Source organism: Drosophila subobscura, chromosome J (genome assembly GCF_008121235.1).
Source record: "Drosophila subobscura isolate 14011-0131.10 chromosome J, UCBerk_Dsub_1.0, whole genome shotgun sequence".
Taxonomy (NCBI): Eukaryota; Metazoa; Arthropoda; class Insecta; order Diptera; family Drosophilidae; genus Drosophila; species Drosophila subobscura.
In genome coordinates, this window is record NC_048532.1 from 22,305,830 (window position 1) to 22,324,443 (window position 18,614).

At 49.0% G+C, this 18,614-nt stretch overlaps 1 protein-coding gene across 2 annotated transcripts in view; it reads right to left on the reverse strand.

Moving 5' to 3' along the window:
• The window catches only part of LOC117895287 (triple functional domain protein), a 40,476-nt gene that overhangs the window by 18,923 nt on the left and 2,939 nt on the right, over positions 1 to 18,614 (reverse strand). The window contains exons 3-6 of one of the 2 annotated variants that reach the window (XM_034802826.1): positions 15,941 to 16,493; positions 13,771 to 15,885; positions 11,776 to 13,707; positions 11,506 to 11,709 (exon numbers count right to left, since the gene is read on the reverse strand). In XM_034802826.1, coding sequence (XP_034658717.1) covers positions 11,506 to 11,709; positions 11,776 to 13,707; positions 13,771 to 15,885; positions 15,941 to 16,493 — 4,804 coding nt within the window. Of the gene's footprint in view, positions 1 to 4,007; positions 4,682 to 11,505; positions 11,710 to 11,775; positions 13,708 to 13,770; positions 15,886 to 15,940; positions 16,494 to 18,614 lie in introns of those variants that run through there. The other variant, XM_034802828.1, reaches the window with a different exon arrangement.

Below are 18,614 nucleotides of genomic sequence, written 5' to 3' on the forward strand. Positions count from 1 at the left end.
GACACGTCCTAGAGGCAGCCTTGACCAAGCCCAAATGCTGTTTTTGGGAATTGTACGAAAAAGAGTTGGCCGCTCGCAATGTCAAGTGGGAGCAAAACGCATTCCCACAGCAGAGCGGGAGTAGCAGCAGCGTGGAACGTGTGGGAAGGCAATCAATGGGAGAGCACACACAGCGGCAGGACCAACTTTTTGTTGCACAGCGAGCGGTGCGGGCAGCACTCTGCTGACAAGGACATGAGCAATTTGTGGCCAGAGTGAGCCTCCTACATGTCCAGAGCGTTTGCCCAACAGAGGGACTGAAGATGACAGATGCTGGTAGCCCTCAGCAGGGATGGAGCATGGTAGGAGCTACAAGCTGTGGGCTGGTAGGAGGCTGCAGGCTGTGGCGTGAGCCTCTCCCCCAAGGGACACCGAGGCACATGGGCACATGGGCACATGGGCACATGGGCACTCTATCCGCCAAAGGACCAATTGTCCGTAAGAGAAACTGGACAGCTCTGGACAAACTCTGGACAGTGGGTCTGCCGCTGGGCCTGTTGTAGGTTCTACTCTGGTTTTTTCTCTGCCTTTAAAAAGCAATGTCCATCGAGGGGCGTGCCACTGGCAGCAGCAGCAGCAGCAGCATTTGGCCATTGATTTTATGGCTCCCAACCGAAAATGTCGAGGCGATGGTGCAGAAGCAGGCCTCATGGCATGCCCCCCGGAGCATCGTCAAATTTGTGATGGCCATTACGTGTCGTGTGCAGAGAGGGAGAGCAAAGAGGAGGAGCAGCAGCATATTGAGTACCTCCTGGTAGCGTGTCCTTGGCTTTAGTTCCTTTTACCACTCACTTTATGTGTACTTTCAGCAGCATTTTGTATCTCAAGATGCGATTACCAGAGAGACCTCCATGTACCATGTATCGTCATGGCCTAAGGGGGAATGCCTGCTGCCTGTCATCACAAATTTAGTTACAAATTTGTTTTGGCCTTCTGCTGGCAATCCTCTTACTGCTGCACCCAATCCTCATGCTCCGCCTGCCTTTTCCTCGTGGCAATTTGCATATCAGTGAGGCAACATTCTTCGGCGCTGTTGAGCACCGATAGTGAAAGTAGTTGCCATGCGAACAAGGTAACTTTTTGTGTCTGTGTGTCTCCTCCTCCATCTGCCATTGAGTGAGGGATTTATTAAAATCTGTTTCTACATTTTACATTCTACATTCTGTTGCTACATGCTGCTTCTACCTCTGCCTCAGCCTCTGTTTACCTGCACTTTGTGTGCGTTTCATGTTCTATTTGTATTCAGTTTTCTGTGTGTACTCTTCTCCCTCGCTCTGTTGTGGCATTTGTGTGCCCAAAAAATATTGTTTGCCATTGCTGCTGCTGCTGCCTCTATTGTCTCCGCTCAAGCACTGCTTATGTTACGAGAGAAGCAGTAGAACAAGCAGTGCAGGAACAGCAGAGGGGCTCAAGCGATGTAAAGGCTGCTTGCTGCAAGTGACAGCAACCCAACATGGAGGACATATTTTTGGTATGGCAGCTACAAATTTATATTTCATTGCAGCGTCAAGAGAGAGAGACTAAAGGGATAGAGAAAGGTTGGGGCAAGGGCAGGAGAGGGAGAGTGAGAAGCTAAGCAAAAACCTGCAGGAGAAAGGATGGGCACTGCATTTATTAAGGTTCTGCCCCACAAACTGTGATGCCTCCTCCTCGCGCTTGCATGCACCTTGCTTGCTGCTGCTGCTGGGCTGCTGGTTCTTGGTATTTATTTTGTGTGTGCGCTCGAAAGTATGCCATAATAAAATGCATAAAGCATACGCCCCGTGGAATGCGCTTCGCTTGACTCGGAAAACTTTTGCCAGCAGTAGAGGATGCGAAGATGGAACGGTGCAGGGGGAGATCGAGGAACTGCTACCGCAGCGGAAAACTAAGGCAGGAAGAAGGACAACTGCCATTCTGCCATTCAAAGGAGGAGCAGGAGACTCAGCAGCAGCCAACCAAGAGAATGTGCAGAGCCGAGGCTCCGAGGCAGATCTCACACACACAAAACTTTGCTGCACGGCACAAACATTTTTCAATGCGACACACACAGACGCGGAGCATGGGGTACGTGTAGCATTCAGTGGCACGGGGTTGGAGGATTGCGCTGCCATTCTTGCGACACCAAATTAAAATGTTCTCGCTGTCTTGAACATGGGAAAGCAAATCAATGAACTCAAACACGGCTTGGAGCACACAAAAGACACAACAAAAACTTAAATGATGCATGAAAAACTTATGAAAGGAGGCAAAGAGGCCTCCGCCTACTCAACGTGGGAATGGGAATGAGCATTAACTTCAGCCTCCGCATGGCAATCTGCCTGCAAATGAGCCTCTGCCTCAGCTTTCGTCTTTTCTTTAGGCGGAGGAATCACTTTTTGCCTTATTTTGAGTCTCAGAATTGGCTTTTGCTTCATTTGAAGTCGCAGAATTTGCCTACGTCTCATGTTCAGAGTCCCAGAATCCGGCATCAGCCTCTGCCTCATCATCAGCGTCCCAGAACCCGCCTCAATCTCAGCCTTAGCTTTGCAGATTTGCGACCTCTGCCTTCCGCCTCAGCGAATCATAAAGCAAATTGAGTGAAAGGGCAATGCGATTATAAAGGGAAAGGAAGGGCAGCAGACCAGACCAGACCAGACCAGACCAGGAAGCTGCCACTAGTCCGAGGCAGAGAGACACCGAAATGTGACAATGGATGTGAAGACAATGAGGTGAAGGAGGAGGTTAAGCAGCAGCAGCAAGAGGAGGCCAAGAGGGCAGTGTCAAGGGAGGCAAGGTCAACACAGGCGACAAGAGACAAGACACAAGACACAAGACACAATGCAGCGCACACAAGACGCAGAGAAGGAGCTCACACAATGACGACGAGCATGATGACAATGACAATGACGATGACGATGATGATGATGATGAGTGTGAGGGCTTTACATTCTCTGATGAAGTGATAAATACATTATGTGATTATGTTGAAACTAGTTGTGGCACACACACACAGACACACAGAGAAGGGGCAGCAGGTGCAGCGCAAGAGAGAGAGGAAGAGTAATTGAAGCACTGACAATGGCAAATAAATTAGCGCTTGCCACACACAGAGAGCGCCCCGTACAACACAGCGTATGATTAATGGGCTTATTAAACGATGTCCGCCAGTGTCTGGCTGAAGGGTCTGTCTGTCTGCGGTCTGTCTGTCGCTTGTTGTGGGTCAACAACCAGTTTAGAGTCGCACTTCAGACTTGCTCTACAAGGAGGAGTTCCCACTCTTTGACGCTCTCTCCAAGTAGGAGTCTCCGCTCTTAGCAGCAGCAGAGACAGCGGCATGGCCGCGCATCATCCTTCAGAACTAATCAAAATAAATGGCACACCTACCCCGCAACCGAAAAAAAACAAAAAGCTAATGCCAGCAGCACACTGGGGCAGGGGCAGGGGAAGGGGCAGACACATCAGCTGGCTAGCTGCCTGCATGGCTAAGTAGATTCTCTGATAACTGCTGTCGCGTCCTTTTGGCTAAATTTAGATACAGTTACGAGTGTCCTGGCAGCCACCATTCAAAGTTATTGTTTCCATTAGCATAACTAAGAGAAGTTCCCCCCAGGCACAGGGGCAGGGAGAGAGGGAGGAGCGAGCTGAGTGGGTCTCCTCCTACGCGGCATCCCACATCAATCACAGAGCGAGCGAGCGACCGCCACTTATCGAGGATTGGCATTGATTTTAACGCGGCAGAGCTATTCCTGTCGCATGATTTGTGTGTTTGTTGTGTGGCAGGAATCTAAGCCGCAGGGGCAGGGCTTGACCTTTCTGCAAAAACCACAGCTAAATAAATGATAAGCTGCCGCTGTGCCGCAAGAAGTTTTCGTTTGCGATAAGGTCAAGGCAATCGATGGAAGGTTTTTATGGATTAATACTTAATGCGCTGTCAATCCCACACACAAATCTCTAACCCCCCAGCCCTTTCCCTTATTTGTTCCCCCTTTTATCATACAAAATTATACCTTAAAGCCGCTGCTGCTGGGCTGCCGAAAGAAGCGAAAGGAGCTGGGCGTATCGATGGTATGCTGCCGCGCGAGCACTCCATGGCTGCTGACACTCGACTGCCGGAACCAAGGCAGCGAGATCTTGCGGCGGCTCTTGCGCTGCACAGGCACGGCGGCCGCTCCTGCAGTTGGACTATCCACCGATGGAAATGTAAATGGTGAGTGCTCCACTTGCTTCTGCGATGTTGCAGAACCTCCTCCTGGTGGTGGCGAGGTGGCATCATCCTCCTGCAACGTGCACAGCGGCGTATTCTGTGCCGAGTCGGCCAGCGAGGGTGAGGGCGAGGGATCGCCCACGGCAATGGGTGCACTCAGCGGTAGCGGAGTATTCGGCAGGGACACATAACCCTTGATGCCACTCGAGGAATCCCTGTCCAGGCTGCCGCCTCCGGCGCCTGGTTCGCCGTACTTTAAGCGGTCCAGCGATGTCTTCTTTTGGGCAGCGGTGGCGTTGCCTCCTCCTGCCGCCACTCCTGCGCCTCCTCCTCCAGCATCCGCTGAGTCCACGCTGTTCATTCGCTCATTTAGGAATTTCTTGACACTCTTCATGATTGTTTTTCCTCTTTCACTCTCACTCTCACTCTCTCTGGGTTTCTATTCTGCTTTCATTTTCATTTCTCCTTCAAAATCACAGTCGGGGCTTTAACAGCGCGGCGGCGGGGGGGCAGAGAGAGCTGCGGGGTGGGTTGATTGAGCTGCGGGTGGGTTTGGTGGGTTGGCAGGATTTCCTCCTTTTTATTTTTAAACACACAAAATTTCGGGTTGGCTTTTGTTCTGCCGCAAAATCGATAAAAACGTTCTCCTAGAGACACAAAATGTTTTATTTTTTGTTATATTTTATCCCTTTTTTTGCTGTGTGTGTGTGTCGTTGATTGGATTTCACACACGCGCGAATACACACACACACGCACACACACACAGTAAGTATGCCACTGACAGCCACTGAAATGTGGTCTCGGTTTTACGCCCTGCAACCGGCTCTGGCTCTGTCTTTGACTTTCAATCAGTGCAACACGGCGGATGATCAATTTGTTGGGGCGGCAGGTGTGGGCTCGGCACTCGGCACTCTGCGCTGCATTTGCTCCTACTTTTATTGCATTAATTTCTGTGGGCTTTCCCCACTTGTATTTCACTTTTTAAATTATTCAACTGCCAGGCAGAATATCAAACATTTCAGACACAGAGAGGGGATTTTTATGTTTATTTTATGGAGTTATGTCTTTGGGCTCTTTCAATGAATATTTATTTATTTATAATTTATAATTTCTACAATTTCTGTGTAATGTCCTCTATAATTTATCTGATTGTTAGCTAAATTCGTCCCTGAATAGCCCATAGATATCTGCCTAAACCGAATTATATGACTGCTAAATTCAATGCAAATTTATAGTTTCCAATGAAAATTCCTCAAAATGTGCCGCAGCTTCCAATGTGGATACATATTTTAGCTAAATTCAAATCGAAAATATATTTCAACCTTCGAAAAGCAAAATCTGAATAAAAATCAATGAAAACATTGAAACTTTCCGCTGCACATAATTAATGTATGAATCAACAAAAGTTCCTACAAATGGAAAGACTCCAACTTGAAGGGTATCCTATGCCACAGCCACTGTCTGTCTGCTTTTGCTGCAAAATCTTCAAGTTAATTGAGTCTCTTAAGAGTTCTATGTACCGAGCACCGAGCACCGAGATAGTACACAGAATGATCCTCAATGAAGTGGAAATCTCCAGCAGGTTCAACAGAGCGAAAGAGCGGAAAGAGCCATTCTGTGCGCTGTCATTCCCTTGTCATTCACATGCAACCCCGAGACAAGTGGCTACCAAAGTCTTTAGTTTGTTTTCTCCCCCTCTGCCCCACCCACACTTTGGTTTGTTTTTTCTTCGCTGCCCACTCTGTAGCTTTGCCTCCCACTATTTAGCTTTCCCTCCCACACTCTTTTGCCATATTTTTTGCTACTTTCCACGCTAATTTTGCTGCCCTGCCGCCTGCCGCATTCTGTGTTTGTTTCTGTTTTGATTTCAGCATTTGGTTATAATTTTGTTGTGTGTTATTTATTTAATTTTCATAGATAAAAAGCCAACCGCCTGCCAGCCTGCCAACAGTGTTCTTTTTTCTTTGTTTTCTCTATTTTTTTTGGGTTTTATCTCCAAGTTTCTCAGCCTCAAGAATCGCACGTTTGTTTACCCCATAAAACTAGTCGTCGTTTATCCCTGCTCTAGCTATATGCGAATACATAGGCAGATATTGGAATGGCAAGAGATGGAAATATATTTGTTATTTTTACACTTTGGTGGCGCTCGTGTTGCTGTGTGCGGCAGGTGCGCAGCCATTGCCACCGCCATTTGGTGTTTGAATCTTTTGCCTCTCTGTGTGCCACGAGAGCAATTATGAATCGTATGTTTTGGTTTTCTTCAGAACTATTTCCGATACAAAAGCAAACAGCAACCAAAAATTATGCTCAAATGGCAGCTAAAATACTCTTTCCGCTTGGCGATTTATGCGGTGTTAGATTTATTTTTTCGGCTGCTTTTTGGGCTACTTTTTTGTTCACTTTTTTGCTAATTTTTCTCTACTTTTTCCCTCCATCTTTAGACACAATTAAATCCACAATTTGCTTGCCCTATCGCCGTGTTTTTCCTCATTTTTGTTAGGGTATATTTTGCTTCGTTTGTTGGGGCGTGAAAATTTGCATATGTTCGAGGAAATTTGCATTGGTTTTCCACCATTTACCATTTGTGGGTGCCGCAGCCAGCCAGCACCCAGCAGCTGTTTGCTAAGTGGCAAAACCATCAGCAGAGGCAATGGGTTTTGGGTTCTGGGTTCTGGGTTTGAGTTTGGGATTCTCTTTCTGTGTTTCAGCCTCTGATTTTTTTCTCTTTACTTATTTTTCCTTTCTTTCATTTTTGTGTGTGTGGCAATGGCATTAAAAAGTTTTTCCTCTTTGCCTCGTTTGTGGCTGGGTGGCGGCTTTCGTTGACATTTTGCGGCAATGAAGGAAATATTTGGTTGCTTTTTTCTTTGCTTGGACATCCACTGGGACTCCCACTGGCAGGCAGTCTGTCTATATAATACTCCTTCAGCGTTTCATTCACTCAGAAACCTAAAACTTAATTCGATTCTTTGCAAATGAATGCACACACAAAGGCTGGGCAGAGACAGGGGCCAGGCAGGATGTCGAGCCATCGTGTCCTTAGATTTCAAACTAAATTAATTTAATGCCCAAAGCCTCAGCCTCAGCTCCAGCCTCAGCACCAGCTCCAGCCCCCAACCCAACTGGGTTTCGCTTTTTGGAAAATCAGCTTAAAAACTTTTCCATGCTCGCTGATTGGCAGACAAGAGGAAAAGAGCTTCTCGTTTTCGCTCGGAAAATGTTTGTTGTTTTCTAGTTTTGCCAGAGTTTTTTTTGTGGAGGATTTAGCTTGCGGTTTATTGGCAGCAACAAACGCGGTTTCCAGTGGCAATATGTTACTTCACATTTTAATTGCTTTCTGGCGGAAAATTGGATTAGGAAAAGGCTTCCCTTTGGGGCAGAGAAAGTATTTTTTGTCGAGAGAATCGATGCAATTCGAGGGGTGGATCTATGGGGCACGACAGCTGGCACTCAAATTAAATTGCAGTGCATTGCATCGCATCGACTCGATAATTATAATGACCAAAACATGTCGTGTGTGCCCGCACCGCCCCGCACCACCCCGACCTCAATCGCTATAGAAACCACAAAAGCCACAAACGAGGCAACAACCGACAGACAGGCACACACAGACACACACACACACACACACACAATCTCGTGTTGAAATATTAAAATGCAATAGATAAGCAGGCAAATTAATGGCCAAATGAAAGCGGTTGAAATGACCAAGCCAAGAGCGGAATAAACTTTAGAAACAAAAATAAAGTGAACAAAATTACGAGGAATATGCAGGACACAGCCCTAGGGGTGGCAATTCAGAGAATAGTTTATGGATTAGGACTGAAATGACGTCCAATTGGGATTGGGTTATGTCAGGGAAGAATAGAACAAAGAATGGACACATCTATGGGGCACACTTCAGGCACTTATGGAACAGAGTTGGAAGCAGCAGAGTACGAAAATATATGGGTTGGGTAGGGAATACAGACATTGAGAAAAATAATCTTTACAGCAATAAATATCTAAAGATATTTAGCTCAATAAATAAACCCTTAATGAAAGACCAAAGCTTAAGCATAAAGATTGCCAAAGGGTTTGCATTTGGTGTAAAAGAAAGTAATGGGGAAGACAGATATTTCTTCTCATAATCAAGCTAATCCAGAATGTAAAATAATATACTCCAAAAGCAGAAAGAACTAAGAAAGAAAGGGGTTAAAACAAATCTATAAGGAACCCATTTTCAGAATAAAATACTTCAACTATAAGCAAAATAGTCAATTTCCAAGGTAAGTTCTATTCGCAATAACAGCAAGTATAATCCTAGAGGCAAGCTATGTGTGTCCACCTCAACCAAATCCCAGTCTTATGCCTTTCATTGGCATAGATTCGCTTTCCCTATACACACACAAATACCTCCCACACACCCACACACACACACGAAGCTGCGGCACTAAGCTCAAATTGCGATCGTAGTTCTTTTATTTTTTGCAGCTGACAGCAGCACTCATGGGGCATGGGGGCGATGCTGCGATGCTCCAGGGGTCTGCTCGCTCGCCAAATGAAACTGCTACTCAAGTGACTAAAGGCGTGAAAAAGGTCAAAGGCATGTGGCAGTGGCAGTGGCTGTATCTTAGCAAAGAGCAGGAGGTTCTGGGTGGCTGTTTTAGTGGGTTGCTGTGGACCCTGGCGTGTGCCATGGCCCGAGGCTGCTGCAGACATTTTCCTCTTCACCTAATTTTTTCCCCTCTTCCGTTCCTCTTACGCGAATAAAATGCTAAAAAGGGTTTTCCCCTCCCCCTTTCTCCTCTCTATACCTGCCTTTTATTCTGTTTGTGCTTCTGTTTTTGGCTTGTTTCATTCACCCATTTACAGTTTTTGGCAACAGAAACGACGGCAATGACAGCGGCAGTGGCAAAACGGCGGCAACAGCTTTTTATCATATTTATATTCACATTTCGCGCATTTCATTTTCGTGCATTTATTTATATAAGCCATCATATCTTTTGTTTACAGTTTAAGGGACCGTTGACACACCTCCCCAACCCCTTCGCTGCCCCTTAAAGTACGCGACATTTATGCAATCCTGAATGCTTTTGTTTGGGCGCGGAAACTGTCATTAAATTACAGGTTTTCTACGCTGTTTTGCGGTTTCAATTATTTTATTTGTTTTCCCATTAAACAGCTGATGGGATCGTTTTTACTGGGGGGGATCAATTTTCGCGATAAGAAATTGAGGAGCTTCTATTGAGTGATATCTGAGTGGGTGGCCCAGACGATAAGACTGATTACTTCTACGATTTTCAAATCACTTTGCACTTTGATGGACTTTAGTGGTGGAATTTCTCATACAAAAATGGAAGGCTAAAGATGTTGCTGCTGCTGCTGCAGATTCCTTTCACTTGTACCGAAACTTGTAACGCGACGCGGCGGCATGCACCAGATATCAAAGGCGAAAGCAAAAGGTGCAGGTGCAGTCCGTAAAAGAGAATAAAGACGAGTGTGTTAGATGCAACGCGCTTTGACTCAAAAGATGGAGCAGTAGTCGTAGTCGTAGATGGAGGCTGCCGGGCGGCAGAGCAGGCGGCGAAGGTTAAGAGCAGAAGACACACACACACACACAAGGTGCAGAGCAGAAACCGACGCGAAATGCGGCACCCCCGACACGAACCGACGAACCTTTTGGCTTAAACTCCGCGAAGCAACTGGAGCAACTGCGTCGTCCTACGCGGCAAACAACAAAAAGCACACACGAGCGCACACACGAACAAGGCCCCATGCGAGTCGCGAATCTCTACACGAAGTGTACGCACATTCGCAACGAGAAATGGCTTAACCCATAGGCAACCCGCCGTTATCCCACTCCCACTGCTACACACAAAGCGGGCGTCCAAAAAGTGGGAGAGCAGCAGAGAGCGAGCAAGCCAATTGCCATTTGCTGTAGTTTCGAGAGAGCTTTCAGCTTTCAGCAAGCAAGAGAGAGAGAAAGCTTTCCTTTACGCTCATCTCCTTTGCCGGAACGAAGCTTCACTGTTGTTGTTGCTTTTTGTCAGAGAGGCGCTTAAACCATTTAATTAATCAAAAATATTTGTATTTTATAGGAAATGAAAATATTTCAATATTGCAAAAATAAATATCAATTAATTGGTAGGCATCAGCTGTGGGGAAATCACTGGGAAAACTCTGGCCCTTAAAACTGAAGCCCAGCAGTTTCACCGTTAAGTTTGCTGTTTTGTGGCACGGCACACAAAAGACAAACTGTTATTTCGGTCATAAAAATGTCGCGAAATCCGCGCGCGCCACAGAAGACGAAATCTGACGCGCGAGGAATTCCCAGACGCGGGACAGCAGGACGTTTGCCTAACTATAAAGAAGTGTCACATAAAATTTACATTAAGCGAAATGTAACGAAACGCTAAAAGCAGTCATATATAATCCAGCACATACTCGCAGTGGAGCAGCAGCAGAGGTAGCAGCTATATGGATGGATAAATCGAGGGATGAAAAGGTGGCGAAAGGACACGCCGACAGCCTAGAGTTGTCGCGCGCTTTGCCGGAGCTGAATGGAGTGGAGTGGAATGGAGTGGAGTGTAGGAGAAATCTCATTAAGCCATGCTATGAATTTTAAACATGATGCACAGGATGCCCCGAACCGAGAGCCGAGTCCCACGGCTGCCGAGAAAACTAGTTCCAAATGCTGGCCAATAGCAGCAGCAGACGACCACAGCCTCAGAGAGAGGATAAGAGAGGGTGTAAGCCAGTTCCATGTGAGGTAGGACCACCACAGCACAGAAGCTTACCAGCGAGAGAGAGCTTAAAGCTGTCAGTGGTTATGGGAACAGATGGAGCAACTTTCATGTGGGGTAAGAATATTGGGAAAACTTTATGTAGAGAGTGGGAACAGAACACTGGGAACAACTGTAACGGGTTCTAACGGGCACTTTCTTTCCATTGTTTCAACTGATCCAAGTGTCCTGGACAGAGTCTACGTCAACTCCTAGAACAAAAACAAAAAACATGCATGTGCACGATGGAGCCTGGAGACTTATCGGTGCTCGGACGTGGCAGGAAGTACAGGGAATACCTAGTGGAAAGCGAAGAAGCTTTCATTATGATCAAAAATCACCCCCAACAAAGTTTGGGAACATAAAGAATTTTGTTTGAAACTGAAATCTTGCTCAAGAGCACATGGGAAATGTTCCGAAGAGGGTATAAGAAAATATTTAAAGTTTAGATTTCATTGAAAAATGCAACCCAATACTGAGAACGCAACAGATAACTGGTAGCAGTCTTCAAATGGCAGTAAAAACATATAAACTCACCTTATTATCACTATCTGTGGTATTGCCGGAGCCGAAACTGGCCAAAGAACAGCGATCATGATCGTTCTCTGTGAGCTGTTCATCGAGATCTCTGGAGGAACGCTGCGAGGAGCCCGAATGCTTGGCAGGGGACTTTGGTAGCGTCAGCGAAGTGCCAGAGAAGCAGGTTTCCTGCATGACTTCACGCAGTTTCTTAACCCAAATCTAAAATACACAAAGAAATATTAATTAATATTATAAACCAGACCAGAGAGATGTTACTGCTCGTACCTGCTTGGTCTCCAGGCTGTTGGCCTTGAGGACAATCCTACAATCGGATAGCATGGGCGATCGGCCAGTCCACACGGCGAACTTTGTTTCATCGCCTTCGATGTGCTCCGTGATGCCCATGTCCGTGGTCATGAGTTTGCTCTTGAACTGATACTTGACCACGCTGGACTCCTTCACCTCCTTGGCAAACACCAGATACAGCTCGAAGAGGAACACCCGTCGGTCGCGTCCCTTGCGTATGATCTGCTTGGTGTCCCACGCCTGGAAGGCATCCTGGAGCACCACCTCGCCCAGTTTGTCCACCGAAACGTCGCAGTTTTCGAGCAGTGACAGATGCATGGCATCGTTGGCCTTTTTGGGCACGTTGAGCATGACCTCGAGACCCTCCTTGATCTCGCCGTGACTCTCCTCGCAGCACGAGAGCAGATCCTTGAGCAGCAGCTGATATTTGGTGATGCGCTGCACGGGCTTGATGAGATACGCGGGCAGTGGATGCTCCACTTCGAGGCGCCGCTGCAGCTCCTCGAAGTAGTTGCCCGCATGCTGCACCAGGAGATTGTTGGACGTGGGTTTGTTCTTGCAATAATGGACATACATGTCGAACTTGGAGGCCCAAGTGACGAAGCAATGGCCCACATCCTCGGGCATTGTCTCGTACTTCTCGAGCTCACGCAGAAAGATCTTCTGATGGAAGTGATGGATCTCACGGATGTTGCCAAATATCACATCCTCCTGGCCGACCAGAGCGGGCGGCACGTTGCGACCGCCGCGGAACTCCTCCAGGAAGCACTTGATGCATGTGGCAAGATCATTCACATACGCCCGCTCCGTCTGCATCAGTTCGGCCATAATGAACTCTTTTCGTCGCGCCGATTTGCGTTTCTCCTCGTTGATCTCCTTGCTAGCGGCCGAGTTCGAGGAGGAGTTCAGCTTGGCCTCCAGCGTGGGATCCGAGTGGCGATCCCCGCTGCTGCCACTGCCGCCCGCTGAGCCGCCGCTGCTGATGCCCGACGAGGAGCACATCGAGCTATTGGCATCGGAGGAGCCCAACAGCAGCTGCTGCTGCGACATGCCCAGAGATTTCTCGAGCTGCTCGCAGTAGCTGTCCATGCGATTGCTGAAATCCTTGTAGCGCTGATCCACCGAGGCCACCCACTGCTTGATGTCCGTGGCATGGGCATGGCCCTTCTCCACCAGGCTGTCCGCCAGCTGAATGAGCAGCTTCACCCGCTCGCGTGTCTCCTTGGCGGTGCTCCGGAATTCGTTGTGTTCTTTGAGCAGACCCTCCGTCTCCTCCTTGGTGATGCCCACCAGATTGGTGCGCGACGAGAGATACGCCTCGCCCGTGTTGTGTATCCATTCGATGGCCTGCTTGGCACTCCGCTCGAACAGCACGAATTGCTGGCACTGATCGAGCGACTTCTTGCGCAGCGTCCAGTAGTCCAGCACCTGATTCTCCTGCGTCAGCAGCTTGTCCAGCTTGCTCTTCACATGCGCCTCGCAGTTCCCCTTGTACTGGTAGTACTGCTGCGAGCGATTCGCATACTTCAGGAATGTCTCGGCGGTGCGGCGTGCCAGGGTGCAGGCCTTGAGGAAGGCCTCCTTTTGCTCCTGATGCTTCGAGATGAGCTGCACAATCGTTTGGGCCTTGTCGCTGCTGCCACCGCCGCCGCACCAGTCATCCTCCCGCTTGTACTCCCGCTCCAGGCTGTCCAGCACGGAGCACACCTGCTCCGCCGTCTTGTAAAAGTTAATCGAAGCCGTCACCAGCTTGTGGCGCTCCTCGGCATACGTGACCAGCTGCTGCCACTTCTTGGTGACATCGTCGCTGATCTCACGTATCGACTGCGGGTCATAGTGCTTGGCATTGATCAAAGCATCCGCACGATACTTGACCTGCACCGCCGATGTGTGCGTCTTCTCAATGGCAATCTGCAATCACAGAGACAGAGAGTGAGGATTAAAATAAACGAAGGCGCAAGGACTTGGACTCACCTGAAACTGTTCGTGTCCCTTGCGCAGCTGTTCCGCTTCCTGCAAGCTGTTGGGCGTGACAAAGCTGGCCACCAGCATGGCCTCGCCATTGCGTATCCAAGAGATGACTTGATTCGCATCGTTCTGGAACTGACACAGCTGCACGGCCTGCTCCAGCTTGACGCGCTTCGCCTCCGACAGCTCCTCCAGCTCCATCTCACGCTCGCGCAGGAAGTCCAGCAAATATTCGATGCGCGCCTGTGCCGTGTGCGTGGCATCGGCCATTGAGATGAAGCCCGCGTTCTCGAATAGCTGCAGCAGATCCTGTCCCTGCTGCAGGATCTCGTAGGTGGCATTCTGTATGTCCGTCACCGATTCGTTGTGCATGCGAATGAGCTGCTCGGCCTTCTGGTAGTCCCGCGACAGATCCGCATGCTGCAGCTCCTCGGACCAGATCTCCAGCTGCGACGACAGCTCCATGGCATCGCGCTCGAAGTAACGCAAGCGGAGTATCAGATCGGCACGGAATTTGCGCGCAGACCACAGCTCCTCCAGCTCCATTTTCTGATTGCTCAGCTTCTCCAGGGTGGCCTCGAGTGCCGCAATGGATCCCGTATTGTCCACATACTCCAGGGCGCGCATTTCCTGCAGCAGCGCCTCGCCCTGGGCTATGGTCGTCATGCAAACGTTCACTGTGCTCTCCTGCTGATCGCGCTGGTACTGCTGCAATATGCGCTCGATGCCCTCGAGATCCTCCTGCGACAGACGCGTCTCATCCGCACTCACGTACGTGCGCAGCTTGTCGATCCATGCCGTTACCTCCTTCTCGTGGGTGTAAAAGATGACAGCCATCTCCAGGCGTCGCCGCCGCTGCTCCACACGCTCCGCGAAGCTGCCCACCTGCAGCTCCAGCTCCCTGGCCACCGAATAGATCTCATTGGGATCGGCCTCCCCGCTGCGCGCCAGCTCATCCGCCGCCCCGAGCAGCTTCTGGGCATTGCTGTACGTATTCTGGGCGACATTCTCAAAGTTATCGTGCGACGTCTGATAGACGCGCGCCTTGTGGAAGTTCCTGCCGATGCCCGTGTTCTTGCGCAGGAACACTTCGCCGTGATTCTTCAGCCAGTCGAGCACCTGCTTCACATCCTCCTGGAAGAGGCGCAGGGCGAGTGTCTGATGCAGGCGTATGCGCTCCTGATGCCACTTGGCCTCCAGGGTGCGATGGTGCCCCAATATTTGGTGTATCACGGCCAGCACATGGCTGGCGCCCTCGCTGTAGTCCGCCGCTGGGTTCTGCCGCTCGTACTTGTTGAAGCTGCTGTTCTTTCGATGGTCGGGCACACCCGGGGGCGGCGGTTGGTTGCACACCTGCACGAGATGATCCAATTGGTAGAGCAGCTTCTTGGAGGTCGAATGCACTTCGGTGTACGCCTGGCACATGGCCTCGTAGAGCGACTGATGCGTGCGGATGGCCGTCTCCAGACTCTGGATGTCCGAGGGTAGCGGCTGCGAGGCCTGACAGGCCGCGGCCCAGCTTGCCACACTGTTGCAATACTGCTCGGCCTTGTGGTGGAAGAGCACGCTCAGCTGCAGCACGGCGGTGCGCTCGTCCAGGCCGGCGGCAAAGTCCTTCCATGTCCTGTCCAAGCGCTGGGCCAGCGTCTTGATGTGCTGCGCCGCATAATGCTGGCTCTCAATGAGGCGCGCCGCCACCGCCAGTATCCTATCGATGTTCACCGAAACATTCATCGAGGCCACGGCGAATTTCTGATGCTCATCCTGCAGCGACTTGGCCACCGAGTAGTTGTGGCCAATCTCCACGTAGCTCATCTGGAAGACATCCCGATTGTGCAGTATCCAGTCGAACATTTTCTCGCAATCCTGCTCGAACAGACGCCACTGGAAGCACTGATCGAGCTTCACCTTCTTGTGCTGCCACAGCATGAGGAGTCGCTCCTGGCCCGTGTGTATGAGGTCGATCTGTCGCAGCGCCTTATTGATGGCCGCCGACATGTCCGGATTGTTGCCCACACCCCGTGCGACAGTCTGCTGGCCTCCTCCCTGCTGCTGCTGTCCCGCGGAGGAGGTGCCCGAATCCAGACTGGCAGTGTCCGAGGTGGAGCCACCGCCAGCAGGCTACAAATAAACACAAAGATTAGCAAAGAAAGGGAGGGAGCTGCTGTCGACTTACCTGCTGCCCAGAGCCCTGTCCTCCTGCCACTGCATTGATCTTTGCCAGCAGCTTCTTGCCCTGCATATCCAGATCCTCGATTGGCAGCTTTGTGATCTTCTTTCTCATCTCATTGTGATGATCGATGGCATGGCGCGCCAGTGTCACATCCTCAGCGAAATCATTGCGATTGAGATCCTCCTGCAGGTCATCGATGCGATCGGCCATATCCCCGGCCTGCCAGAAGAAATCCTCAATGGCCAAGCGGGCATCCGTCCACTGCTGATGATCGTACAGCTGCTGACCCTCAAAGTCCCCCGTCAGCTGATGGCCCTCGGCGATCTTGTTGAGCGCCTCAATCGATATCGTTGTCGTCTCGAATTTGTATTTGTGCGAGGAAATGGAGGCACGCTGCTTCTGCCAGAAGTTGTCCGGCTTGATGATCACCACGTTGTGGATATTCGCGCTGAAGTGCTCCTGTAGCACCTTCAAAATGGTCTTCACATTCGTCGAACAGTTGCCATTCCCTCGCATATCAATGATGACTGTGAAGCCGAGATTCTTGGCCGCATCGCTGTCGATAAAATTATAGAGTGAAAGGTGGTTTTAGAGAGAGAATTAAACAATAGAGAGAGAGAACACTGAATACATGAGTGAGAGTTCTCTCTCTCTCTTTCTTTGGGATTGGTTCATTGGTCTGTTTACGTTCTTTGCATAAATTATGACAGCATTTCTTTGTATGGATTTCACAGTTCGATTTCTATAGCTTTGACACCAATTTCAGGCTAATAATTTCCTAAATGCATGCCCCGCTCCCCTCTACCACCCACCACCTGTTTGTTCGCTCTGATTTGCATTCCATTTGAATTTTAATCGCACCATTAACTATAAATATTTTTCTTTATTTCTTTCTTTCATTGATGTTCCTCTGCTGCGGCTCCTCCACTCTACCATTTCTTCTATTGCAGCCGCCGCCGCTATATTTCTTGGCCTGATTGTTGCCCCTTTGAGCGGTTCTTTGGGTGGGTTTCTTTCTTTCTGTTATTTTCAACCACGAATCATTCTCGTGTTTGTCGTGCGGTTGGGCATTTCTAGGGGTTTACCACGAAAACAATGCGAAAGTGAAGAGGCGTCTCGTTGGTGGAAACTTTTATGTCATGCCACACACGGAAGGAAGTCAGTCAGTCAGTCCCTGGGAAATGGTGGGAAGACCTCGAAAAAAATCCAAACTCAATGCTGGCTTTTGAGAACTTCAAGAGTTCGCCCCCCCAATTCTTGTCTCTCTCCTCCTCGGCAACTTCTTATCGCCTCTGGAAATCTTTAAATTTGTGTATTTCATGAAGGGTTCTTTTCTGCTGTGGACAACCAAAACTCTTTTGATGACTAATAAAACCTCAGAGAATGAACCGATAAAACGATTTATGTTTATTCGAAGTAAGGCTATTAAAAATCGAAATTGTTCACTCTTTTTGGGGGCACAAACAGAGAGCAAGAGCGAGAGAACAGTAGGGGAATGTCGCCCGCATTTTAAATTTGAAAATAAGAAAACAAAGACGAGTCGTGTTGCGTCGCGTCGCGTCGCGTCGCACTAATCAAAAATCGTTTATTTAACCCATAAATCTGATGCGCGGGAGGGGATTGGCAGAGCAGAGCGGAGGGAGCCAAAAAAGTAAGTCCAGCGGTTGTACGTGTCTAAAATGTTGAGAGAACTCTGATCCATGGAAGGAGATGGAGACGAAGAGGAGGCGGCGAGTCGTTTCACAGAATTTGCATTGACGTACGCGAAGCAACACAAAATTGGCCGACAACGAGCCAGCAGCGGACGGGGGAGACAAAGGCCCCTTCATGTCCATTCCATGACTCCCAGGGTTCGATCCAAAAAGAAGAAGGACAGAGCGAGAGAAGGAATAAACAAAAAGTGTTTCACGCCAAAGCAAATAAACAAAAATGCAAGCCAGAAAGAGGCAAAAACCAAAACAAAATCAAAACAAAAATACAGAAAAAGGAAGTGCACAAGCGGGTATCAAAGTGTTTGATACCCTAGAAAGAGAATTTTACTCATAATTGTTGTACGAAAAGTCATAGGAATTAGTTAAAATTCGAAAGAAAAGTTTTAGGGCAGTTTTGAGATTAAGTATCCCGATCTACATAAAGGGTTTAAGCTAAGTTACCAACAGATAAAGGACCTTGTGATCTCGTCACCGATATACCTTTTAAATATCCATTTGCAGAGGGTACCAAAAATGAGGAACATAAAGAGAAACAAAGCACAAACTAAAGAGAAAGAGAGAGCGAGAGAGAGGTAGGGCCTCTGGAAGCTAAAGATAAAGCGCACATTGGAGGCACAGAGCGACCGCCAGCGGTTCTGCGGATGGCTTCGATGAGATAAGGAAAGGGAGAGGGAGTGTCTCCGCCCACAACATAATTTTGAACATGGACTTTGCTGATGTCGTCGTCGTCGTCGTTGGTCTTTTCTCTTATCAGCAAAACCTAAAGAGGGGGGTCTGACACCGTAATAAGTGGGACAATGCTTGTGACTTGTTACTCGACCGATAAGCGCAGGGCAGCCAGCGGGAATGAAATGGGGGCAGCGGTGCAGATGCTAGCGTGGGAACTAGCGGTGGGATGGAGACACCGTGCGAGGTGTGATTCACGGCTAGCGAAGCTTGTTAGCGCTTCAATTTGAAAATTTGTT